The following is a 26,459-nucleotide window of genomic DNA, read 5'->3' as shown; positions in this document are numbered from 1 at the left end:
CTATAACATTAATGTTAGTGGTTGTGTCACTTGAAACATGCGACATTATTGCAGCAACCGACCAATATTTCTAATTTATTGGAGTACTTTTATCGTTGTTGCCATACCGTTGCATAGACCAAACACTATCAACATGCCATTTGCATTTTAATGAAAATATTTCGTTACAATATTTATTCCTTTTTAGAAAGTTATATGCTTAAAATAGCTTTCAAGATTGATTTGAAAGCTTTAATGTACATTGTGGCTATAAACCCAATAGTATGTGTATGACCATGCAAAATGAAAATATGAGTAACATGTTATTATGTAAAAACGTAATGATTATGAATGAGTAGCGCTACAAGGAATAGAGTGGGTTTAAACTAGACTAGCAACATCCTCATCACCTTATCCTTTTTATAAAAACCTAACTCTAACATAGAAAACAATTTATAATTTTATTTTAAGAAAGAAAAAAAACTATAGTCGTTGCCAAATATTTTGTAGACTGTAGTACGTATACCACACTAATAATCATGTAAGGCTAATGCAATTTAGGCCGTGGCAACCTGTTGGGCACCAAAAATAGATCAGGATCGTGGAGGCACAAACTCTGGAGAGCTTAAAACGGTGGGGGCCAATCCAAACCAGCCGATTACAGAAGAAAAGAAATCGCAACGAGAACCTCGTTTCTGAATCTCTTCCTTCCTTCCTCCCTCTCCCTTCGCGCCCCCAAGCGAGCGCCGCGGGCGAAACCCTAGCCTCCTCCCCACCACCACCTCGCCGGGAGCCCAGCGCCGAGCAGGCGGCGGCGGCGGAGGCCGCGGGGGAGAGGAGCAAGATGATGAACGGCCAGAAGAAGCGCGGCGGGCCGAAGATCGAGCCCTTCCGGCACAAGGTCGAGACCGACCCCAAGTTCTTCGACAAGTCGTGGCGGAAGCTCCACGACGCCATCCGCGAGATCTACAACCACAACGCCAGCGGCCTCTCCTTCGAGGAGCTCTACAGGTGAACGCCGCGCGCCGCCCCCCATCCCCCGAAATTTTCGTTCCCCACCTGTTCCGTCGGATTTGGTCCCCCCGGCGGGTTGGGTCGGTCGCGCTGTATGATCGCGGATGATTCGGATTGCGGTGGAGGCCCGATTGATTGGTGTGCTGATCGGCGATCCCTGATTGTTTTTGATTTTATCCTTTGTTATCCTTTTATGGGCTTGTACTTGTATGCATGTGAGATGACGATATGCGAATGTTTCTGAATATATCCTGATTAGTGGGTCTTTCTTACTCAGTCAGTGATGTTCTAAGGCTTGTCCTGTAATATTTATCACCATGATATTAGGATCTTTTATCGGTTCCCGCTTGCTCGGAGCTGTATGCGCGTGTGCTGCTAAATTTTGGTAAGAACTAGCTGCACCAGTTTTTAGCTTGCGGGCTACGTTAGAGCTGGACCAATGAGAACTGCCATCTAGACTTGCGTTAATGTTATTTATTGTCTAGACTAGAGAACTTCTGTTACAATACCGTGCTCGTGTTCCTGAACTTCCTAATTTATTAGCTTCTACTCATATACATCCGTTATGACGGAGTGTCGTTGACCCCACCCAGTTGGCGCCTAGCAGTCCACGTGGCCAGCAGGCTGCGCCGTTACTTTGTTTGCTGAACCCTGGAGAGGATACTATGGTGCCCCGCCACACTGTGCTTGGCATTCTGTGATCCATGCGTGGTTTGGTGTGATATGCTGGATTGCTGCTGTAATATAAATATTTATTTTTAATTTCCAGCCTTTCAAGGTGCTACTTGTTATTTTGTTCCCAATGCTAGCCACAACGTAGGTGCCTAGGAGCTTAGGAGAGCTGAGGAGTTCTGTTGCTGCTATGCCATTTTGGTCTTCATTGTGGAATGTAAACATAGGTTGACGTTAGTTCCATCTATGAAGGTAGTCTCAGTTTAGGATCATGTACTTAGCATTGTAATAAGAGAAAACACACCCTTTTGGTCCTCATCGTAGAATGTAAACATAGGCTGATGTTAACATTGCGTGCCACCCCCATCCTGAATTTTCGTCCCCCATGTTCCCTCAGAATTTAGCCCCCCCGCGATTAGGTTGGTTGTGCTGTATGATTGCTGGTGAATTAGATTGCAGTGAAGGTTCGATTGATTGCTGTGCTGATCGGTGATCCCTGGTTTATTATATTATAATAGTCGATCCCATTATCTGCTTTTATGCATGTGAGATGATGATTTGTGAATGTTTCTTAATAGTAATCCTGATTAGTGGGCCTTAGTTACTGATTTTCTAAGGCTTGTCCTGCAACCAGAATTTGTTGTTATGATATTAGGATCTTTTATTGGTTCAAGCTTGTTCAAAGCTGTATGCGCATGTGCTGTTAAATTTTGGTAAAATATAGATGCACCCATTTTTAGCCCGTGGGCTACAATACAGCTGAACCAATGAGAACTGCCATCAAGACTGGCATTAATGTTATTTATTAGTCTAGATAGACTAGAGAACTTCCGTTACAATCCTGGGCTCATGTTCCTGAACTTCCTAATTTGCTACCTTCTAGTTATATACATCCATTATGTGATTGTTGTTGCCCCACCCAGTTGGCTCCTAGGAGTCCAGTAGGCAGGTTGCGTCATTGCTTTGTTTACCAAACCCTGGATTCTATGATCCGGGCATGGCTTGGTGTGATATGCTGGATTGCTGTTATAATATGTTTATTACTTTTAATCTCCTGCCTTACAAGGTTCTGCTTGTTATTCTGTTTCCTATGCTAGCCACTACGTACATGCCTAGGAGCTGAGGAGTTCTGGTCCGTGGTGCCACTATGCCATTTTGGTTCCCATTATAGCATGTAAACGTAGGCTGATTTTAGTTCCATCTATGAAGTTAGTCTTTCAGTTTAGGATCATGTACTTAGTGCTGTAGTAGGAGAACACATGCCTTTTTGGTCCTCATTGTAGAATGTAAGCATGGGTTGATGTTAACATTGTGTGCCAGCCCCACCCTGAATTGTTCTTCCTGTTCTGTTGGATCTAGTCCCCCCTGCGATTTGGTTGGTCGTGCTGTATAATTGCGGGTGAATTGGATTGTGGCAAAAGTTCGATTGATTGCTGTGCTGATTGGCGATCCCTGATTTATTATTCTATAATAATTGATCCTTTTATCTGTGGTATGCATGTGAGGTGATGATATGTGAATGTTTCTTAATAGTAATCTCAATCAGTGGGCCTTAGTTACTGATGTTCTAAGGCTTGTACTGTAACCATAATCTGTCGTTACATAGTTACTGATGTTCTAAGGCTTGTCCTGTAACCATAATTTGTCGTTATGATATTAGCATCTTTTATCAATTCAACCTTTTTCAAAGCCGTATGCACATTTACTGTTAAATTTTGGTAAAAGCTAGATGTATCCATTTTTAGCCTTTGGCTACAATAGTGCTGAACCAATGGGAACTGCCATCTAGACTTGCGTTAATGTTATTTATTGTCTACACTAGAGAACTTCCATAATAATCCTGTGCTTGTGTTCCTGGACTTCCTAGTTTGTTATCTTCTAGTTATATGCATCTATTATATCCGAGTTTCGTTACCCCCATCCAGTTGGCGCCTAGTAGTACACGTGGCCGGGTTGCGTCATTACTTTGTTTGCTGAACTCTGAAGATGATGCTATGGTGTGCCACCAGCCCACCACACTCTGCTAGTCGTTCTGCCATCCATGCATGGCCTGGTGTGATATGCTGGATTGCTGTTGTTATATAAATATTTGTTTAATTTCCAGCCTTACAACGTGCTACTTGTTATTTTGTTTCAAATGCTGGCCACTGCATAGGTGCCTAGGAGTTCTGGTGCGTGTTGCTTTGAGTCTTGCTAGTTCCCCATGGCAACTAGGCTTTATGACTTCATATACATGCTTGCTAAGATGAAACTGATCTATATTTGCAATAGCAATCCCACAACTAGTTGGGATGACTTTTGCATTCAGTTATGTGCAGTCATATTGTTTTTTTTTTCTTCTAAAAACAGATTGCTGCCACACCCAAAACCATACAGAACAGACCCAGATCTTGCTGACAAAGAGTCGGCATAGAAACATGGGTTGATGCTAGTTCCATCTATGAAGTTAGTCTTTCAATTTAGGATCATGTACTCAGCAATGTAATAGGAAAACACATGCCCTTTTGGTCCTCATCTTATTTCCTAACTCTCTTAAGTTGTGAATGTTTAATTTTAGCACCAGAGGATGATGGCCACAGGCTATTGAACGTAGATGCTAAGAAACATGAATCTTGAGGGAAATAAAAAAATCATATAATTTAGGAATTGATCAGAATGTGCATACATATGATACCTTTGCAGCACATGAGGACTAGTGGAGGTCTATGAAGAGCTAGTTTCTCAGCACCAGATGCATGCAACTATGAATGTTATTAAAAGGAACTTGTTTAGTTAACTTTTGGCAACTGGTCCTGTCTGTTTAGTTTGGAAGGTTGATGCTTTTGGATAGTTGACATTTGTCTCTGAAACCTTCTCTCATTAGCAATTCTTTCTTTTTTTGGTGAATAGGATTTGTAAGCTGTGTGTATCTCTGATTCAATTTACCGTTTAATGGCCAACTTTATGGCCTTTGTTTTCAGCATGTTGCACAGCCTTTGAACTGTGCAAAAGGTGTGCAAATACATCAGTGGTGCTATATATAAGTCTGTGCATGCATTAGTGGTGCTATAGATAAGCCTGTGCATACAGCAAATTGTGACAACTCAACAATCATACCTCACATACTGGTCCTCGGAAGTTCATGCCCATGATTGATCCTTGTTCCCTGTTAACTTTTGTTTCTTTGTTGCACCTGTTATTAAATGCAAAGTCTTGGCTAAACAGTATTCAAATTTCTTCTGTAAGTTTGCTGTCTAAACAGAGAAGTGAATTTCCTGTATGTGTGGTCTGTAGAACCTTTTCTTGTCAGGATAATCTGCTGATATCATTTTCCAAAATAATTATGCTTTAAAAAAGAATCTGCTGCTATGTTTGGGTGCTTGGTATGAACCTTGCATCAGCTTATGATTCCAAGAAATGTAACATAGCAATTGCATGAAATCACCAAGATCTCACAACCCCAAGACACAACCCCAAGTCTTCTCAGTTCTCTCCCAAATATTTGTTTTTCAAAATATCCTTTGTTGCTCATGTTGTTAATATTATGTCTTTAAATGGTGAATATAACATTTTTCTTATATTATGACAGGACTGCTTATAACATGGTACTGCACAAGTTTGGTCCTAAGCTTTATGAAAAACTCACAGAAAATATGAAAGGGCATCTTGAAGAGATGCGTACATGTGTAGAGGCAGCTCAAGGTGGTTTGTTCCTGGAAGAATTAGAGAGAAAATGGAATGACCATAATAAGGCATTGACAATGATTAGAGACATCCTGATGTACATGGACAGGACATATATTCCCACTAATAAAAAGACACCTGTCTTTGATCTTGGATTGGAGCTTTGGAGGGATACCATAGTTCGGTCTCCAATGATTCAGGGAAGGTTGCTTGACACACTTCTCGAACTCATACATAGAGAAAGGACCGGTGAAGTGATAAATAGATGCTTGATGAGGACTACGACTAAAATGCTGATGAATCTTGGGTCTTCTGTTTATCAGGATGATTTTGAAAGGCCATTTCTTGAGGTGTCTGCTAGTTTCTATAGTGGTGAGTCACAGCAATTCATTGATTGCTATTCTTGTGGTGATTATCTGAAGCTGGCTGAGAGACGCCTCAGTGAAGAATCAGAGCGTGTTTCACAGTACATGGATGTGAAAACAAATGAGAAGATTACTGCTGTTGTGGTCAAAGAGATGCTAGCAAATCACATGCAAAGGTTGATTCTTATGGAGAACTCAGGGCTTGTGAATATGCTTATGGAAGACAGGTATGAAGACCTGACCAGGATGTACACTCTGTTTAATCATGTTCCTGATGGACTCACAACGATTAGATCTGTGATGATGTCTCACATTAAGGATACTGGAAAGAGTCTGGTAACAGACCCAGAGAGACTGAAAGATCCAGTTGATTTTGTCCAGCGGCTTCTAAATGAGAAGGATAAGTATGACAATATCATCAATGTGTCATTTAACAGTGACAAGAGTTTCCTGAATGCTCTGAATTCCTCATTTGAGCACTTCATCAACTTAAACAATAGATCCCCTGAGTTCATATCACTGTTTGTTGATGACAAACTGCGGAAGGGGGTGAAAGAGGCCAATGAGGAGGATCTTGAGACTGTCCTGGACAAGGTGATGATGCTGTTTAGGTACTTGCAAGAAAAGGATCTATTTGAGAAGTATTACAAGCAACACTTAGCAAAGCGTCTTCTATCTGGGAAGACTGCTTCTGATGATTCTGAGAGGAGCATGCTTGTGAAGCTGAAGACAGAATGTGGATACCAGTTTACTTCGAAGTTGGAGGGCATGTTCACTGATTTGAAGACCTCTCAGGATACTACGCAAGGGTTTTATGCATCTACTTCGGATCTGGCAGATTACCCCACGATATCTGTCCAGATACTCACCACTGGTTCATGGCCAACACAAACCTGCAATACCTGCAACCTGCCCCCTGAGATAGTTGCTGTCTCTGAGAAGTTTCGGGCATATTACCTTGGCACCCACAATGGCAGGAGGCTGACATGGCAAACTAACATGGGGAATGCTGACATCAAAGCAACATTTGGAAATGGCAGCAAGCATGAACTGAATGTCTCAACCTACCAGATGTGCGTTCTCATGCTATTTAACTCATCAGATGTCCTGACTTACCGTGAAATTGAGCAGTCTACAGCAATACCAGCTGTTGACCTGAAGCGATGCCTCCAGTCACTGGCTCTTGTTAAGGGTAAACAGGTCCTGCGCAAGGAGCCCATGAGCAGGGACATTGCCGACAATGACAGCTTCTGTGTGAATGACAAGTTCACCAGCAAGCTATTCAAGGTGAAGATTGGCACTGTGGCGGCGCAGAAGGAGACGGACCCTGAGAAGCTGGAGACCCGTCAGCGGGTCGAGGAGGACAGGAAGCCACAGATCGAGGCGGCCATTGTGCGGATCATGAAGTCGAGGCGGGTTCTTGACCACAACAGCATCATGACTGAGGTGACGAAGCAGCTGCAGCCCAGGTTCCTGCCCAACCCTGTGGTGATCAAGAAGCGGATTGAGTCCCTCATTGAGCGCGAGTTCCTGGAGCGGGACAAGACGGACAGGAAGATGTACCGCTATCTTGCCTAGAACCACCCCCCCTTGCATTCTGATTTTCATTTTATGCTACCCGGTATCATATAAACAGACCTTGATCCATGTACTTATGCAAGAAGGAAATGGGTCTCTCTCTGCTTCCCCGGACAAGTATAGTTTAAACTGAATTTTGTTGCGTTTGTCCAGGTGGTAGCTAGTTAGCTTCTCTATGTGACATGACATGTTGCGCCGGTTTACATGTTAATGGTGATAGATATGTTGCTGACTGTTCATCTGATGTTTGTTGCTTCAGAATGGCGGTCCGATCGCTGTCGTGGCCTACTTTTTTCTGGTATGATGGATGATTGGACCTTACCGAAGTGATGTCTGGATGATATTCTACTAAATTATTTTATCCACTTTGCAATGTGATGAAGTGGCAAGTCCTGTCCATAGCCAGCGGTTTGCAGGTTCCAGAAGTGTGTTGCAGCCTACATGTCATACTGCAACATCTGTGTAACACTTTTGAACCTGTAATACTGTTTTGGCTTGTCCTCTATTTGATTAATAATTGAAAACTTATGCCGATTTGCCATGAAAAGTGACCACATTTTGCAACACCAAGAGACACCCGTTTTTATTTTGATTTCGTTTGTTTGATTCTAATGTACCCCTAGCATGACAAATATTCATTCAGAGAGGTGTGTGTGTATGTACTATATAGGAGTATATACTACTATATCCCGTGAGGCCGTGACCCCATCGCTTTCAGTTTTTCTTGAACCATGACGCGATCCAATCAAACAATGCTCAGGTAGGCCTGCCTGTACACACACATGGGCACGATGGACACGGTGGACGACACAGCAGAGCTCTAGAAGAACAAGCGTGTGATCGCTTCCGGCGAGCCTGAACGGTGTAAGTGCGGCGGGATGGCGGGGCAGGGGCAGCGCCTGAACGTGGTGCCGACGGTGACGACGCTGGGCGTGGTGAAGGCGCGGCTGGCCGGCGCCACCCGCGGCCACGCGCTGCTCAAGAAGAAGTCGGACGCGCTCACCGTGCAGTTCAGCGCCATCCTCAAGCGCATCGTGTCGGCCAAGGACGCCATGCGCGACGCCATGCGCGCCGCCTCGCTCTCCCTCGCCGAGGCGCTCTACGTCGCCGGCGCGCCGCTCCGCCACGCCGTGCAGCAGTCCGTCTCGGGCCCCGCCAGGTTGCGCGTGCGCGCGCACCAGGACAACATCGCTGGCGTCCACCTCCCGCGCTTCGAGACCTTCCCGGCAGCCGGCGACGCGGTCACCTCGTAGGCGGCGCCGCTCGCGGGGCTCGCCGGCGGCGGGCAGCAGGTGGCGGCGTGCCGGGCGGCGCACGCGCGCGCGCTGGAGGTGCTGGCCTCGCTGCAGACGTCGTTCCTGACGCTGGACGCGGCGATCAAGACCACCAACCGCCGCGTCAACGCGCTGGAGAACGTGGTGAAGCCGCGCCTGGAGAGCACCATCGCCTACATCCGCGGCGAGCTCGACGAGCACGAGCGGGAGGAGTTCTTCCGCCTCAAGAAGATCCAGGGGTACAAGCAGCGGGAGCTCGAGCGCCAGGAGGCCGCCGCGCGCTATGCTGAGGACAAGGCCGCCGGGGAGGTTGCGCTGGGGCCGGCTAATACACGCGCCAGCAGCCAAAGTAGCAAACGATTTTGGACAAAGTATATATTTCCTTTTTTAGTTAACCACACGTATATGTGACTTAAGTATCATTTCCTTTTCTGGCTTTCCGCTCGCAGACCGCAGCACCTGCATTTCCTTTCCGCGCCCAGCGTGGTTCCTCTGTGACTGATCATCCACCGTGCCTATCTAAATTGTATATATAATTTATATACATAAATTTATAAATAAAAAATATGCACAAATATTATAATAAAAAGTATTTATACAACAAACTTGTGTAAAAATAATAATACTAAACATATTTATATAGCAAGCTTACATACATAACTTTTATAGAAATAAAATGTATAATTAACTTTTCTGAGAAAAAAAGTATAACAAGTAAAATTGGAGAAAAAGTTGTGCAAATGCAACACTGAACAAAAAAAATTGTTTATATAACTTATGCAGAAAAGATGAAAAACTTGAGCGAAAAGAAAAGGTTAGAAAAGTTTTGCTACTAGACAAAGTTATCTAAGTTATATTTATAACTTTTTCTGAACAACTTTTTTGAAAAACTGACGCCCGAAACCTCGCCGGGATCAGCTCCCCTGTGATCCGAAAAGAGATGAGAGAGGAATGGTGTGATCCGAAAAGAGATGAGAGAGGAATGGAAAGAGAGTGAACGGAAATGGATAAAGAGAAGAGAGATGACGCAAAAATCGTTGATGGGCTAACCCACGCGAAGGCGAACTGTCGATCAGGAATCGAGCGCCAGAACGCTCCCTAGCGCTCGCACGTGAAATTGGATTTCCGGATCCCGGCCCGCGGCTGTGGGGTCGCCGCGGCTGTCGGATCGATTGTTGGAAAGATAAGTAGCGCGCGATGGCCAGATTGGAATGTGTGCCAGGAAGCCTGCTAGCGCCCGATTTCCGACAGCCCACTAAGTTTCATTTTCAGAAAACTTTTTTCATGCACAATTTTCTAGTTTTGAAACCTTATAATTTATGTACAAAAATTTTACATATAATTTTTTTTCCAAACAACTGGTCAGGGAATATTTTGCAGCAAACTTTCGTGATACACAAAACTTTTACTCATAACTTCTTTCAATCAACTTTTCAGAAGATATTTCACGATATACAACTTACATGCATAACTTTTTTAGAAAACTTGTCGGATGATATTTTTTAGCATAACTCCCACGATAATATTATTAGAAAAACTTCTCGCACAACTTTTATGCATAAGTTCACTATCCAACTTCCCATGAAAATACTGAAAAAAGGAACTTAGTTTAACAGCACCTTAGAAAAAGAAAAGAAAACAAATGTTACTAATACATGTGCATGGGAATAAATATATCGGAAAGTAAAAGAAAAAATGAAAAAAATAAAAGATAACACTTCCTATTATGTAATATAAAGGGAAAAAACAGAAAATAAAAAGAGAAAACAAATTAATACCTGTCTGTCACGTGGGTGGGGCCGATAGCTCCGTCGTTGCGTCGCGGCTCCGGAATCGCATGCCAGGAAGCACCCCAACGCGCGACTGCGGAATTGGATTCCGCGGTCGCGGCTCCAGAATCGCATGCCAGGAAGCACCCCAACGCGCGACTGCGGAATTGGATTCCGCGGTCGCGCTCAAGCGTGGCGTTTCCATGGGCACTGCGGCGGGCATGCTCGATAACGGCGACAGGGACGAGGACATCATCTTCTGACTGATCTCCAGCCGGCTGGTGTAGTGTCTGTGTCCACGATACCACCAGGAGTCTGTTGATCCATGTGCAAGTCTTGTGATAATAATCTGCTCCATGTATATTCCATGTCTGCTGTCTGCATGGAGGTCCATGTGCTCACGCAGCAGCGGTGTTTTACATCCATTTTCACATGTGTGTGTTTCACCAGTTCTTGCTTAAGAATAATATTTACTTGTTACACAGTCAGCACTCATGACTGACTGATGACTCACTCACACATTTGCTCATCAAATCAATCTTTTTCGCCGAGAAAGTCGGAAAGTATGACAGTACTTTTTACTCATGGAATAAGCTTATTTCATAAAAGCAGAATGCAAATCTCAAATAAAGAGGACTTTTTTGTTTTGGGAAGGGAGGGAGGGGCGCTGCCGTGACAAGTCCGTGACATGCCAACTCTTCACTCATTGAGGATCATCTGTTGTTAGAATTTGGTCCCTTATCTCTGAAAATGTCTTCACATCAGCACCCCACAGCCTAAAAATAGTTGCGGCAAAAAAACGGCACAGTAATCCGTGAGCAGATCACATTTTAACGAATCAAAAGACTTAACATGATTGAAATATGATATCAGCATACCAGCACTGAAGTCCTATAGCATTAGCACCTGCCTTGTCTGCAGTCTCATCATCTCCAACGTGCACTGCATTGGTGGCTTCCACACCAATTTGATCTGGCAAACAAAAAATAAGAGCATTCTTAGATCTACAGAAAATTTCTATTATCTTTCACAGACCAAATTCTATTTTGTCTCTACCTAGTGCTATCTTAAAGATTTCGGGAGCAGGTTTCTCATATCCAACCTCTGATGATACCACAATGGCATCAAACCTGGAGAGCTCAAGATCTGTTAACATATAACCATTACTTGCAAATAATATATGTATATATGTAAAATATAAATCATATTCAAGCCCAAGTGAATTACTGAACTTGACAGCACAACTCATAGGTACTTACATATCTGAGACATTGAGGTCCTTAAGTAATTTCCGTAGCCTTGTATCAAAGTTAGATACAACAGCTAGCTTAACTGAAATTGAGACACATTAATGTCAACCATTTGTACTGCTGATAGACTAGAATAAGATAAGGGTCCCAATGTGGAAAGCCAGAAACTAAATTGAAGATCAGGAACTGAAAACAGAATAAGTACACGGGCGTGACCTCCAGCATCCTTCAGCTCACGCAGTGTTGTGTCTGCTCCATCAGGCAAACGCCAAGCATCTCCATGTGCATAATGCTAAAAGATAGAAATAATCCATTCATTAGCCACACGGTCTGGGTTTGAACATTCAAGACCCCAATACAATGGAGTGTTTCCTTCAACTGAAAAATTGAATGGTATTTGAGTGGTGAACTTTATTGCCTGATTAGTGATTACTTGCTCAAGTTCAACATAGTAGTATGTGAGATCACAGATTTCTTTAAGAAGGCAAAGAACACTTGAATACATACTTAGATAATCCGATCAACCATCATACACAAACACAGCATTCATCCAAACAACCATAGCTACAAAATAAGACTACACATTCACAGAAGACTGAGAACAGTACTGGCCTACTGGGGTGATACCTGATACACTTCTTCGAAGTAAATCATCAGTGCAATTGGTTGCTTCCGCTACTACAATTCTCCAGAATGGTCTCCCATCTCCCTGCAATAACATTCCAAGTCAAACACAACATCACCTCAGAGAGCAACCACACGCAGGCAATTCCTGGGCGTCTAATGTCCGTTACCTGGTACCTCAGCGTCTTCGGCCATGGCGCCGAGAAGGCCCGCTTGAACCCCTCCATGATGCCCTTCTCAGGCTTCGTCACACCTGGAGAGCGACCAACGTCAGGAACGCCAAGTGCTCGACGAAATGGCGGAGAAAGCGAGACAACCAAGAGGGACCCAAGAGCGAGAACGGTGGGTCCTCTGGAGGCGTACGAACCGTAGCGGCGGCCGATGGAGGCGTAGGTCTCGGCGACCGGCCGCGCCACCTGCAGCAGCGTGCCGCCGGCGTCGAGCAGCAGCCCCCCGTACGCCGGCGCCCGCCCGCCGCCCCCAGCGCTCCCTGCCACCAGACGCCGCGCCATTCCCGAGCGGGATAGAGCGCCACCGAGGGCCGCGAACGGGGCCGCCGGAGCTCGCCGGAGGAGGGGGCAGCTCGCCGCGGCGGCGGGCGGCATCTCCAAAGAGGCGCTCGACGGCGAGTCCGCGAGCGATACGAGGTCAAACGGCACGGGGAGTGCGCGGCGCGAATCTCAAAGCACGGGCAGGGAGCGGAGGGGCAGGGGCATTTTGGTCAGATCGAGGAGAGGGGTAGAGGAGAGAGAGAGAGAGAGAGAGAGAGAGATCGAAAGGCCCAAACCCTAAACCCCCGCGCCCGCCTCCTCTCGCTGCAGCAGCCAGCTAGGCAGCGGGGAGCTCGCACGGCGTCGCCGCTTCCTGTGCTCGGTGGCCGCCGAATCCCGCTTTCCCTTCGTCGGGCTCCCCAGCTGCTGCACTCGCCGGGCGCCGCCGCCCTACAGAAGGAGCGACACGGCCGTCTACGAAGCTAAAGGTTATTCACTTGCCGATTCTCCCTGTGTTTGAGAAGCTAATGATTGCTTGTTCATTCTAGTAGTGGTGGGAGGCGTGTTCTAATTCAGCACAAGTAGTTCTTGGTTGTGTTTTTGTGGATGAAAGTTAACTGAATGAGCTTTGCTGTCGTTTATTAGGGAGGAAGATTTGTGGTGGGGCAAGTTTTTTTTACTTGTATTCCAATTTGTGGAGGAAGGTTTTTGGTGGAGCTGTACTGATTTCAGGTGAATCAATCGGCTTGCTCTTCTCTTGTATGCCTGTTTAAGTCCAATTTCATCTTGCTGCAAGCTTCAATTTTTTTTTCATTGTTATCCTTCAGATTGAGAGAGGGGCTAATTTGGGGGAAGAATGTCGGCAAAGTGGCGGTCGCTGCAGCATCGGCACCGGTACACCTATACCTCGATTGTGTTCCCCAAGCACTACCATGAGGCATTAGCTCTTGTACCGGCTGATATAACTTCATCCGATTTCTTTCTGCAATTGAACAACTTGATCTCCTTGACCTCCACCTACTCTCAAGTGGTTGTGGTCAAAGACCTTGCCTCAGCATACGTGCAGTTTCTGTCTGCTCCAGGGACATCGGATGATGCAGTGCTTGCCGCCACAAAACTTTATCTGGAAATCCTCTTCCTTGAGAACTCCCTCCCTCTCCACCGGACGCTCATATCGGTCCTTGCCAAGTGCAAGAAATTCTCTCCAGTTATCAGTGGGTGCTTTGCCTTGCTCTGTGAGGAGTATGGTGGCTCTGGTAGTAAGACAAAGAAGAGATTTTTGGTGTCCCGGGCAGCCTTGTCACTGATTGGGTACCCAAAGTTGGGATTTTTGGATGAGGCTGTTGAGAGGTGTGCAGAGATCATGGCACTGGATATTGTTGATGGGCTTGATGGAGTGACTAGAGACATTGGTGAAGGGTCACGGCCATCTCCAGTCGTGATGGAGCAATGCCAGGAGGCCATGTCTTGCATGTACTACTTGCTGCAACGGTACCCGTCTAAGTTTACTGGCCTTGACAAAGCGTCAAGTGTATTCAATAGTTCTGTTAGGACAATACTATCTGTTCTCAAGTCATCTGCCTTTTCAAGGGATTGCCTGGTGGCCTCTGGAGTGAGTTTCTGTGCTGCAGTTCAGGTTTTCATGAGCGCAGAGGAGATTTCCTGGTTTATTTCTCACGGTCTATTTGGCGTATGTGCAGATCATGAAGATAGAAAAGATCTATCCATGCATGATGTGCTTTCTGACTTTAATCTGTGTGAAGAAATCAGAGATCTTTCCATTTTGAGTAGACTTTGTTTGCTAAGAGGGATTTTGACTTCTATTCCAAGGACAGTACTCAACGTACGCCAACTTGATTCCAGTGGATCTTTATGGACTGTATTGTATGATGGGATTTTACCTGAGCTTTGCAAGCATTGTGAGAACCCTATTGACAGCCACTTCAATTTCCATGCTCTTACAGTGACACAAATATGTTTGCAGCAGATAAAGACTTCTGTTTTAACTGATTCCACTGACTTCTCTGGAGACTATAAACCTTTCTCAAGAAATGTTATCAACCGTATATTGAGAATCATATGGCGCAACCTGGAAGATCCTTTGAGTCAGACAGTAAAACAGGTGCATTTGATCTTTGATCTCCTATTGGATATTGAATCATGTATTCCATCTGAAGACCGTGGACTCAACAACAAATTGTTCCTGAGCAACATTGCAAATGATTTACTTCGCTTGGGCCCACGATGTAAAGGGAGATATGTCCCTTTGGCTTCTTTGACAAAGCGATTGGGTGCCAAATCTCTTCTAAGTTTGAAACCAAACCTGCTTTCAGAAACTGCTTATGCATACATAGATGATGATGTTTGTTGTGCTGCGACAACATTTTTAAAATCCTTCCTGGAGACTTTAAGAGATGAATGTTGGAATGATGATGGTGTCGATCAAGGGTATGATGCCTTCAGAGTTTTGTGCTTGCCTCCTTTGATGCGGGGACTTGTATCTGGAAACTCAAAACTGCGTTCCAACTTAAATACTTATGCTTTACCTGCTCTTATTGAAGTTGATGCAGATAGCATATTCACAATGCTTGGGTTCATCTCAGTTGGCCCGAGTGCAAAAGCAACTGAACTAGATGTTGTTTTGAAAAATGATCAGTGTATAGCTGCACTGGTTTCACTGCTCAAAGTCTCTCGAAACCTAGCTCTTGTTGAAGGGGACATTGATTTGGATCCTGATAAATTGTCACAGCCTCAGAAAGAGGATAACAGGGGGACTGCAGTTATATCTGTTAGAGGAATTAATGTTACACTGCCTATTAATTGGTTTGCATTGGCACTGACACACAGTGATGAAAGTCTCCGTATAGATGCTGCTGAATCTCTCTTTCTAAATCCGAAGACATCAAGTCTTCCATCCTCCTTGGAACTGAGCTTGCTTAAAGAGGCAGTCCCATTGAATATGCGTTGTAGCTCAACAGCATTTCAAATGAAATGGACAAGTTTATTTCGGAAGTTTTTTGCTAGGGTACGAACAGCACTTGACAGACAGGTAAAACAGGGATCATGGATTCCATCTTCAACCTCTAGTATTGAAGGAGCTGATTCTGTTGATGCTCCTAAGGTTGCTGTTATCCAGAGGGCTGAAGATCTATTCCAATTCATGAAGTGGCTGAGCTCCTTTCTGTTTAATTCTTGTTACCCATCTGGCCCTTACGAAAGGAAAACAATTGCAATGGAGCTTATTCTTACACTATTAGATGTATGGCCTATTTGCCATTCTGAAGGGAAGAACAATCTTTATCCTTACAATGACAGCATAATATTGCCAGATTCAACAATTTCATTTGTAGGGTCTATAATTGATAGCTGGGACAGGCTCAGAGAAAACTCCTTTCGCATTCTGCTGCAGTTTCCAACACCACTCCCTGGAATTTCCTCTAGTTTATCCATAAATAATGTTATCAGATGGGCAAAAACACTTGTACTAAGCCCACGAGTCCGGGAAAGTGATGCCGGTGCGTTAACCTTCCGTCTTATATTTAGGAAGTATGTTTTGGAGCTTGGAGTCATTCTTGTGTTTTCTAAAGAGAGTGATTGCCTTGAATGTTACACACAATCTACGGACGGAGATACAGAAGTTGTTATTAGTCAAAACCCAGTTGCACAGTATATTTCTTCACTCATTCAATGGCTCTGTACTGTTGTTGAAGAGGGTGAGAAGGATCTTTCCAAAGCATGCAAGAAAAGCTTTGTTCATGGAGTTCTCCTCACCCTGCGTTACACATTCGATGAGCTGGATTGGAACTCTGAGGTAGTGCAATCGTGTGTTTCTGAAATGAGGTGCCTGATAGAAAGGCTTCTTCAACTCATAATGCGTATAACTTCGCTGGCTCTCTGGGTGGTTTCTTCTGATGCATGGTATATGCCATACGATATGGATGACGTGATTGATGATGGTTCCTTCCTCTCAGATATATATGAGGAGGATCAACCTACTACTGGTGCAGAAAAAGAAGAGCAGAATGCAAAACCAGGGAGTAATGGCAAACCAGCCGATCAGGTTGTTATGGTTGGTTGTTGGCTTGCTATGAAGGAGGTGATGAATTGATTCTTTACCACATATTCACCTTTACTTTTCAGCAAATCCATTTTTCTTGTTCCTTTTCCAGATAAGTCAAGCAACCAGACAAATTCTATGAGCTATGATATACTATATAACTATAATTGTAATGCAAGTATGTTACAAATTCTAATTTTCTAGTAGGAATGTTATCAGAAAATATGCTTCTGGCCACTGGTATGTTGCATTTATTGAAAGGCTTCTCGTCCGGCTTGAGGCCACAATTTTGATTAGTTCATAGACTGGCGACTTCGTGTTTTCAAGAAGCTGCACACTTTATTTCAGTTTCATATTACTGTTGCAATTTAGTTCTCTTATTGTGCTTAAATGTCTTCTCTATGATGTAACTTTTCCATTTTCCATTTCAGGTTAGCCTACTTTTTGGAACCATCATCAGGAAAATTCCGTTGCCTGGCTGCTCTCATTCAAATTCATCTCAGGATGGCTTACTTGACAGTACTGAGGAGACAAGCATGTCAGAAGAAATTCTTGATGTGGAGCAGCTAGAGAAAATGGGTGACCATTTTTTACAAGTTCTTCTTAAAATGAAGCATAATGGTGCAATAGATAAGACAAGGGCTGGGCTTACTGCCCTTTGCAATCGTCTCCTTTGCTCAAATGATTCAAGGTATGTTTAATGCTCACTGAGGCCATTTGCTGCATCTCTTCACCTAAAGAATGAGACTTCATGTGCATAAACCTGATGCTAGAGTTCTTGTTTATTATATTCAAATTATTCAATCCTGTTTTTGTGAGAATGGGACTATGCACCTTCCAAATGTTTCATCACTGTTGTACAATCATACCTCCTGAATAAATTGAGTTGTATGCCGGTGCATATTACATTGACCCTGGACACCAATAATTTTGCCACATTGCGAAGGCTGAAATTCTTAATTGTCTGTAAAACCTTGCTTTCAAACAGATGTTTGAGTCACTATGAATGGCATATTTTGGTAATGGAGCCATGGCCTAATAAATGTTGGTACTTCAGTGTGATTTCTATTGAACCTGAATACCTGTTTATAGATTTGCATGTGTTTAGTACTGGAGTTGAATTATATTTGCCTAAACTAGAATATACAGTTGCCTATTATGTGTAATATAACCTTCTAGTGACTTGTATCCTTCTTTCTGAGGATTCTTTTTTGTCTTCGTATATAGGCTATGCCAAATGACAGAATCTTGGATGGTGCTACTGATGGATAGGACAATAGCCAAAGGGCAAACTGTAGATGATTTGCTAAGAAGGAGTGCAGGAATACCTGCTGCGTTTATCGCTCTGTTCCTTGCAGAGCCAGAAGGAACACCAAAGAAGCTACTTCCAAGGGCACTAGAATGGTTGATAGAATTTGCTAAGACATCTTTAGCTATTTTTCAGAAAGATAGCAACCAGAAGTCTGGAATAACGAAAGATGGTCTTGGAGAGCTATGTGAATCACTATCAGGAACTGCTGCAAGTGCTCATTCTAATGGGAATCTATCTAAAAGCCGAGATGAGGGCGTTGTTCCCACGGTGCATGTGTTCAATGTGCTTAGAGCTGCCTTTAATGATGCAAATTTGGCAACCGACACTTCGGGTTTCAGTGCTGAGGCAACAATAGTTGCAATCCGGGCATTTTCATCTCCCTACTGGGAAGTGCGCAACGCAGCTTGCCTTGCATACACTGCACTGGTTCGTCGCATGGTTGGGTTTCTGAATGTGCAGAAACGTGAATCAGCACGACGATCATTAACTGGCCTTGAATTCTTCCACAGGCAAGTTGAATACATCTATGTGGTTGTGGTCATTTGATGTGTACTGCATTACTTATATTTTGTGAAAAACAGAACTTTGATATGTTGGGTAACCTTTTTGCTGGTTCAGCACTTCAGTGTTTTCTACATGATACTAAATAGTAAATACATGTTTTGGCCTTCTCAGCTTCTCAAAATACATGTCATCCTTCTAGGCACTTTCCCCTATTTTCTTCCTTTCTTACCTTTGCTAAATAAATGCTATCACTCTCACAAATAAATGACATCTCTCTTTCCAATGTAGTATAAATGTTGGGCAAGAATGTCATTTGATCCACTTTCTCAATCCTTTTGCACAATTCTCAAATGACATGTATTTTGAACTGGAGGGAGTATATTAATGAATCAACAGAAAAAGAACTTGGCATTATCTCCATTATTTCTTTCTGTCAAAGTGATCGAACTAATTTGTAGTTCAGTATGTCTATCATCTGTTTATTGAAATGTATGCCTTGCTTTCTTATGTAGGTACCCAGCACTTCATCCTTTCCTTTCTAGTGAACTAAAAACTGCAACTGAACTGCTAGCTGATGGAGTTTCTAACAATTTGGAGTCACATATTGTGAAAGCCATACACCCTAGCCTTTGTCCAATTCTTATTCTTCTATCAAGGCTGAAGCCATCGTCTATAAGCTGTGGAACTGACGATTCTTTAGACCCTTTTTCGCTTTTGCCTTTCATCCAAAGAAGCGCTACCCAGAGTAACTACCGGGTTCGTGTCCTTGCATCAAGGGCATTAATTGGTTTGGTATCTAATGAGAGGCTGCAGCAAGTTGTTAGCGATCTACTGGATAATTTGGCTAGTGCAAATCGTGAAGTGGTTTCCCACAGTGTTCAGTCTTCTGACCCTCCCATATTAGTTAATATGGAAAATGGAAATTTACTTCAGGCTTCTAGGTCTTTTTCATTTAATTCAATCCATGGCCTTTTGCTGCAGCTGTCTTCTCTTCTGAATAACAACTTTAGAGGTCTGACAGACAGTTGCAAGAAAGATCAGATTATTGGCCAACTAATTGATGTTCTCTCAAGATGTTCTTGGCTTGGCAGCACCAAATTATGCTCATGCCCTGTTGTAAGTACATCTTACTTGCGGGTATTGGATCTCATGCTTGATATTGCAAGGACAGGGAACAGCAGACATATTGAAGTCATCCAGACATTACTGTTAGAGTTGAGCTCCCAGTGCTTGAGCAGTGCAATATTAACCCGGTATGCATTCCATGATCCAACCCGGATTGAACTTCAACAGCAAGCAACTGAATCATTTTTCAGCTGTGTTGGTCTTTCTAAAAGAAATGATGAAACTTCTGAGGAAGATGTTCAGTTCCACATACTTGGTGAACCCACTTCAATCATTTCAGTGATGCCTAGGGAGGAAGTCTCCCTACCTGAACTACACAAGGAGATTATGTCATGTCTTGCTAATCCGACATATGATGTTAGAATTACAGTGCTGAAAAGGATTCTTCAGCTCACAAAATCAATCAGACATGGCCATAGTAAAAGCATTTTACACCAACGGGCAGGAGCTAATCTGCAGCCTGTCTTAATGGAACGGTTATTTGCGGAAGACCACCCCAAGTGCCTTTATTATAATCTAAAGATCATCTTTTTGTGGAACATGGAATCCCCATTCAACAAAGGAGAAGATTCCTGCACAATTTTATCCTTCTGGAACAGACTAGTTCATTTGAACAACACCATGTCACATGCAAAAACCAGAGAAATAATTCTATGTTGCATGGGTATGTGCATGAAATGGTTTGCTGAATTACTCAGGAATGCTCTTCAAATGAATGGTCTTAAGACTAGTGAGCTCTCTACATTATTTGTCAGAATCAATGAAGGGAATATATTGTCTGATGCCTTGCTTAGAGTAAACTTCTTTGTCACTCTTGTCAAGAACCAAAGTGCACCATCGGAAACTGTGAATGCTCGGCGTGCTGCTGCTGAGGCAATTGTTGCTTCGGGTCTTCTTGAAGAAGCGAACTTTGTTGCTTCATCTGTGTCCAACTCGTGCTTCCCTTCTGAATGTGATGAAGGGCATATCAAAGAGAAATGCATTGAAGCTAGTGTTTCTGAATTTATGAGTCTTTATGCATGCAAGATTATTGACTTGTGGTTGATATGCATTAAGTTGTTGGAGGATGAAGATACCTATCTGAGACAAAACCTTGCAAATAATGTACAGAAAATAATCGCAAATGGTTCAGCTAGTTCCTTCTGCGATGATTCCACACCACTGCAAGTTGATAGAGTTATTGAATTGAGCTTTGACTATCTTACTTCCTTGTTTGGCCACTGGCTGAAATACATCGAGTGCTTGTTAAGGATAGTCTTGGATACTGGAAACACTTTGAACTCCCATGGGGATTTGGTCCGTCAGATATTTGATAAAGAAATAGATAATCATCACGAGGAAAAGCTGTTGATATGTCAAATCTGCTGTTTTAATATACAGAAGCTTCTGCAGTCCAAATGTCAGATGGAAACAGGAGGAAAAATTGAATTGTTCCTGCAGAACTGGCGGGAGATCTTTTTGAATCAGCTCACATCACTGACCAGTGGCTATATTGAGAAAGAGGGGAAAACTGATTGGATTGGCGGCATAGGCAACCATAAGGATGTGTTCATATCAGTTTATGCAGATCTGTTAGGATTATATGTGCTCGCACCATCAGGTTCTCTGGAGCAACAGGACAGTCCTGTAACTTATTTGCAAGAATTTTCAAACCTTAATGGGTTTATCACACCCTTCCTCAAGAACCCTCTGATATCTAACCTTTATGTGCTTGTAAAACTGTCACATGAGAGGTTCAGATGCTCAGATAAACAAGAGAACCAAGTGGCCTCAAATTTTGACCCATATTTTCTTATCAGATGAATTTTGCTCATGTAAAAATATATTTTCTTCATTGTTATTGCAAGACTGTAATTGTTTCTTTAATAGTTCAATATAAACTTACCATTCTACAGATTCTTCACTTGATGCCTCCAAGCTCAATGAACTGTCTGACATTTCACGCATCAGTGTTTTGTAGTGCATTGGATGTAGAAATGAAGGCTAATGTGAGGGTTTCTCTCGTTATCAACTTTAGACATTCTCTGTAAATTCATGAACCAGTCTGCTAAACAGAGACACCAAGAAACATGTTTCTTTCTTTAATAAGAAAATGACTTACAAGTATTGATACTGCCCTTATATGTTACAGTTGGTGCGTTTCTCTTTTGCCAAATGGCTGCACCTTAAGATACAAATGCAAGTTCTCAGCTGGGCAAAAACTAAGACACCGTTTCTTTGGGCACAAGAGCTTCGTGAAATGGCAAGTAGCACAGCTCGTAGAAAGGAGATTCTTTCTGCAGAAGCCAAGCACTGGAGTCGAGCACGCCATTTGCAGCAAAACCTCTCTAGAATTTGGGTATGCTGTTCTGAATTTGCCTGTTTGAACCAATCGGTTTGGTGATGGTGATGGTTGAATTGGGTCTATGAATCGTTGTCGTTCGCATTGTCTGTCCAGAGTTTGTCCTTATTGGCTGAGATGGCCTGTAACACGAGAGGTTGAAATTACAGAATTGTCAGACCTGAAAGTGCATTTTCTGAAAATCGTTATGTAGTACGTTGAGACAATGATGGTACAAACCTCCCAAAATTATTCTTTTGCATAGCACATTGCAATCTTGCATGGCTGCAAATCAGAATTAAACATGCATTAAAAAATAGCAATTTCAATTTATGGTCATAATCTCAGGAGTAACAAGAATTACCTGTTAACCTCTATCCTGGCTTTTTTCAGTATAGGGCTCTTGTAATTGGAATTGGATAGACTGCTAGGTCCACTCCCTACAAAACAAAGATCTTAGGTTAACACTGGAAAGAATAGAGTTGCAGGCCAATATCCAGCAGAAACAGAAACTGGAAATCACCTCCAAAGAAACTTCTTTTGCTGCTTGGTGGCACCTTTGTACAAAGTTTAATTTGCTTGCTCTGTTTCTCTGCATGAAATTTATAGAGGAGAAAAGCATTAGTGATACTTTTATTGTACTGCCAATGGGCAAGTACAACTAAATTTAACACCATGACAGTGCTTTACAGGCGTCAAGACGAGCTGGGTCCGCTTGGACGCCTAGGCGACAAGGCGTGGCTATTGCCAAAGGCGAGCTGGGTCTGCCTGTCTGCCTGGACGCCTAGGCGCTAGGTGACACCTTTTAAAAACTGACCATGATAAGTCTACTTACCAGCTTTCTCTGCCTGAAACTTCTTTGCAATTTTCTCAAGCATCTTATCTTCAACTTCCTTTTGCTTCTCTGTTTTCGCCTGAAAGTTACAGGTACAAGTTACTACTGGATGAATTCAATCACAGTATTAAACATATAAAACCCCCCAATAACCAATTATGTACACATATCCAGTGTAGCTTCTAAGCTTTACTCACTTTTCCCTCTTTTGAGAGGATCTGTTGCCAATCGTATTGATAACCTTTACTAAAAAGAGTATAGACACCTACATACATCTGTTTCCTAATTCTAATTCCCTTGCTGACTATTTTCAGGTCCTCCAAGGCAACCAAATGTACAGGCAAATAAAGAAAGAGGCAGCGTTTTACCTTGAAGAGCTCCCTCCATGTGTAACGCGCTCTTCCTCCACTCTCTTTCATCCTCTTGATGACCATGTTCGTATGCTCCTCGCCGAATTCCCGCTGATAGAATCGCTTCCACAGCGAATCGGTTACCGGGCTAATATCCATCTGTTCCAGCAAGCAAGCCACAGAATCACACAAAACGACGATCTACATAATCTCCACAAGAAAGAGAGGAGGGCATTTGCAGGGCTGCCTACCTCGGTGCGGTTCTCGATGCGGGTGAGCTGCTCCAGCGTGCAGTGCGGCAGGATGCGCTTGAGCAGCTCCATCTCGATGCCGTCGACCCTGACCACGTAGCGGAGGTTGTCGATGAGCTTCTGGACGCACATGTCCAGCAGGCTCCGAGGCTTCCTCCCGGACTCCATCCTCCCCCCTGCCAGGAACAACGCACGACCAGAACTCTCCGCGCCGCTCCGCGCACCGGAGAGGAACAGCTCGATCGATCGACCTTGCGCCGCCGCACAGGGGACGGAGGAGACGGATTCCTATTTCAATCGGCGGGACCAGGGACGCGGACAGGCGTACGGATCGGACTAGCAAACGCCCCGCCGTGAAGCAACCGAATCCGGGACGAACTGGCGGGCAGGAGCGAAGGTTCAGATTGGATCCGTCGCTCACGGCGAGCCGCGAAAAGATTACGAAGAAGAAATCCTACCTGTATCATTGCAGAACAGGGCTCGTTGACTTGCGGCGGAAGAAAAGAAAACGCCGGGGCGTGGTGGCGCGCCTCACCGAGGGAACAGATCGATTCCGGGGCACGACGGGGCGTCCTCCCCTCCGGGAACGAGCGGATTGGGGAGGGGGAGGAGGACGGCGCGAGGAGGAAGAAGCAGCAGCTGGATTCGTTTGAGGTGGGTGGCTGGCTGGCGTGACGTGGCCCGGCACGGCAAGCGGAGGTGCGGGTGGGGCGGGCCGTGGGCCGACATGTTGGGCCGGCCCAGAACACGGAGGAGTTCGCGGGCAACTTTCTTGGCCGGCCCAATTTTGAAAGCAGCCCATGTAGCCCCGAAAAGCTCAGCAAAAATCGAAGACTGACAGGGAAATCATTTTTATTTTCTTTTTTAGATTGGGAAATCACTTTTCTTCTGTTAAATAAAAAATATTATTATTGTTTTCTAACCTTTCGTCATGTTCACGAGTGTTTGGAGTGCGAGGAACCACAAGTTGATCTGCTGCTGCCTGCTGGAGTTGGGCTCGTACACGGCTTGAGCTTGCAGGTTCTTCTTATCCCTGTGCCCGGCGTTGAGCATGCATACAATGGCTCTGTTTAGTTTGTGTTATGGTAGGATTTGTATCAACTTTGACCGCTAATTAGAGATATTGAATTAAGGTAATTTTTAAAATCAATTTCAGAACTCCTGCGCTAGAAATTTACCGCGTAATTAGAGGATGGTACTGTAGCATTATTATAGTCAATCATCAATTAATTACCGTTATTAGATTCGTCACAAAAAGTTACACCCATCCCTGAAAAAAGTTTTGTAAATAGACTCCATTTAGTATTCCATGCATATAAGATTTTTTTTCGGAAATCGCGTGCTAGAATCTTGGAATGGAACCAAACAAGGCCAATTTTCTACTTTTCTGCACAGGTCAGCTGCTGCTGCATGATCGACCGATCGTGACATTCAGAGAACAGTCGGGGATGGAGTAATTGTCAGCGCAGGGAGTTTGATGATTACCTAAGAAAGATGATCACGTAAAGAAAAATTAACAAAAAATGTTCCATTCCCGGGATTTGAACCCGCGCCTGGGTGAAAGTCAGGTATCCTAACCGGACTAGACGACAATGGAATGATACATTATTTGTATACATAAACAGATTTATTGGCGAACAGAAGAACTCCATTTCAGTCTATTATTTCCGTAGAAGCCTCCATCCATTAACATCTTTAGCCACGCGAATACATGGTGACACTGACACCACGGGGCCAGCTAATTCGTGAGCGGGCGCCAAGACCAGTGGTAGCGGGTAATTTTCCGGTAGCCCTTTCCTTTCCCACCGCCACCGGTAATCAAGGTGTACTTCCGTTCAGGCGCGCACGCGTTAATTTGGACGGTCGCACTCCGTGCCTCCCCCACATACCCTTGAGGTCTGCTAATTCGCTGTTGAAAACTAGCGATCAATTTCTGATAATATTAGCTTTCCCTTTTCAATCACCCGCGCACGTACGGACCATTCTCGTTTTGTTTTGGTGCTAGGGAAGTGCACCTGCGCCATTGTGGTTTCGAGCTCATTGACCTGAGTCCCGCTAATTGTTGCAAAGCTTTCCGTTAACCACCCCGGCTCGGCTCTGCTAATTGGGGTTATGAGCGCTCCATTTCAGACATGTACCTACAGATAACTATCAAATGATATTTTTTCGAGCATAATTTTTTAGATGATAATTTCTCAGTACATCTTCTACGATATGCATAACTCTTACGAGCTCTTTTACGGTGGTTGTGGGTGCCTTTTAATGCCTATGAGTGCTTATCCAAATTAGTTGTTTTAATTAAATTTATTTGATGAAGGGCGCTACAGTAATTTGGCCTCCCAAAAGCCCACGGGCGCCACACCCCACCGCCTCCAGCCCGTCGCGTCAAAAATCAAGATCCCTCGGGCATCAGCATCAGCGTCTGCGACGTCCACGCCGCCGTGTTCCCCTACTTCGCCCGGCGGCGCCAAGCCTTCGGCAAGGTGTTCGTCTACTGGCTGGGCACCAACCGGAACGCCGCCGAGATCGTTGCCAAGCAAGGCGCCAAGGCCAGCTTCGGCCTGGACGACGGCGATGAGGCCGTCGCGCGGGTGTCCCAGAAGCTACAGGCCATGCTGTTCAGTCCAACCGCCTGGTGAGCGTTCCGCTGGCGCACCTGCTGCACATGCGCGGGACGTACGAGGCGTGGAAGCTCGGCCGGGAGATCGGCGCGCTGCTCATGGAGATAACCGATGCGAGGAGTCAGAGTGGCAACAGCAAGAAGGAAGACCTGCTGTCGCGGCAGGTTATGACGCGGCGGGAGGTGGTGGACGAGTGAAAGACCTTCTTCTTCGGCGGGCACGAGATGACGGCGTTGGGCCTGTCGTGGACGCTGCTGATGCTGGCGGCGCACCCGGAGTGGCAGGAGGCGCTGCAGGATGAGATCGAGGAGGTGGCGGGCGGCGACGGCGAGGGCCCCTTGGAGCTGGACCGGGGATCATCCTCGCCACCGACCGCGGAAACGAACGAGTCAACGCGAGCGGCGC

At 44.5% G+C, this 26,459-nt stretch overlaps 3 protein-coding genes and 2 pseudogenes across 3 annotated transcripts; 3 read left to right on the top strand and 2 right to left on the bottom strand.

Annotated features, from left to right (window-relative positions):
• The first annotated feature begins 638 nt into the window (after window positions 1-638).
• On the top strand, window positions 639-7,515 carry LOC120711520 (cullin-3A-like). The gene is made up of 2 exons (XM_039997078.1): window positions 639-990; window positions 5,234-7,515. The coding sequence occupies exons 1-2, from the start codon at window positions 824-826 to the stop codon at window positions 7,269-7,271; spliced, it is 2,205 nt and encodes a 734-aa protein (XP_039853012.1). The 5' UTR covers window positions 639-823; the 3' UTR covers window positions 7,272-7,515.
• A 634-nt stretch (window positions 7,516-8,149) lies between these two features.
• LOC120711523 lies at window positions 8,150-10,823 on the top strand (annotated as a pseudogene).
• Window positions 10,678-12,875, bottom strand: LOC120711521 (annotated as a pseudogene).
• An 18-nt stretch (window positions 12,876-12,893) lies between these two features.
• LOC120711519 (thyroid adenoma-associated protein homolog) lies at window positions 12,894-21,580 on the top strand. The gene is made up of 6 exons (XM_039997077.1): window positions 12,894-13,167; window positions 13,325-13,411; window positions 13,507-16,775; window positions 17,168-17,427; window positions 17,964-18,557; window positions 19,065-21,580. Exons 3-6 carry the CDS (start codon window positions 13,536-13,538, stop codon window positions 21,478-21,480), a joined length of 6,510 nt encoding a protein of 2,169 aa, XP_039853011.1. The 5' UTR covers window positions 12,894-13,167; window positions 13,325-13,411; window positions 13,507-13,535; the 3' UTR covers window positions 21,481-21,580.
• Window positions 21,581-21,708: 128 nt separating this feature from the next.
• On the bottom strand, window positions 21,709-24,089 carry LOC120711522. The gene is made up of 8 exons (XM_039997079.1): window positions 23,892-24,089; window positions 23,434-23,811; window positions 23,201-23,341; window positions 22,833-22,911; window positions 22,521-22,589; window positions 22,362-22,437; window positions 22,238-22,282; window positions 21,709-22,140 (listed from the first exon to the last, which is right to left on the bottom strand). The coding sequence occupies exons 2-8, from the start codon at window positions 23,599-23,601 to the stop codon at window positions 22,005-22,007; spliced, it is 714 nt and encodes a 237-aa protein (XP_039853013.1). The 5' UTR covers window positions 23,602-23,811; window positions 23,892-24,089; the 3' UTR covers window positions 21,709-22,004.
• Between the last annotated feature and the right edge of the window lie 2,370 nt (window positions 24,090-26,459).

This window comes from Panicum virgatum, chromosome 6K, assembly GCF_016808335.1.
Source record: "Panicum virgatum strain AP13 chromosome 6K, P.virgatum_v5, whole genome shotgun sequence".
Taxonomy (NCBI): domain Eukaryota; kingdom Viridiplantae; phylum Streptophyta; class Magnoliopsida; order Poales; family Poaceae; genus Panicum; species Panicum virgatum.
The sequence above is the reverse complement of the archived record's forward strand: the minus strand, read 5'-3'. Positions and strand labels throughout refer to the sequence as shown.

What these genes read in the sequence shown, in the direction of transcription:
- LOC120711520 (XM_039997078.1), top strand. Translation starts at nt 824, where the DNA reads ATGATGAACGGCCAGAAGAAGCGCGGCGGGCCGAAGATCGAGCCCTTC. An exon ending in TCCTTCGAGGAGCTCTACAG is followed by an intron (nt 991 to 5,233) that starts GTGAACGCCGCG and finishes ATATTATGACAG; the next exon opens with GACTGCTTATAACATGGTAC.
- LOC120711519 (XM_039997077.1), top strand. Translation starts at nt 13,536, where the DNA reads ATGTCGGCAAAGTGGCGGTCGCTGCAGCATCGGCACCGGTACACCTAT. An exon ending in GTTGGCTTGCTATGAAGGAG is followed by an intron (nt 16,776 to 17,167) that starts GTGATGAATTGA and finishes TTTCCATTTCAG; the next exon opens with GTTAGCCTACTTTTTGGAAC. An exon ending in GGCCTTGAATTCTTCCACAG is followed by an intron (nt 18,558 to 19,064) that starts GCAAGTTGAATA and finishes TTTCTTATGTAG; the next exon opens with GTACCCAGCACTTCATCCTT.
- LOC120711522 (XM_039997079.1), bottom strand. Translation starts at nt 23,601, where the DNA reads ATGGAGTCCGGGAGGAAGCCTCGGAGCCTGCTGGACATGTGCGTCCAG. An exon ending in GCATCGAGAACCGCACCGAG is followed by an intron (nt 23,342 to 23,433) that starts GTAGGCAGCCCT and finishes TTGCTGGAACAG; the next exon opens with ATGGATATTAGCCCGGTAAC. An exon ending in GTTTCAGGCAGAGAAAGCTG is followed by an intron (nt 22,590 to 22,832) that starts GTAAGTAGACTT and finishes AATTTCATGCAG; the next exon opens with AGAAACAGAGCAAGCAAATT.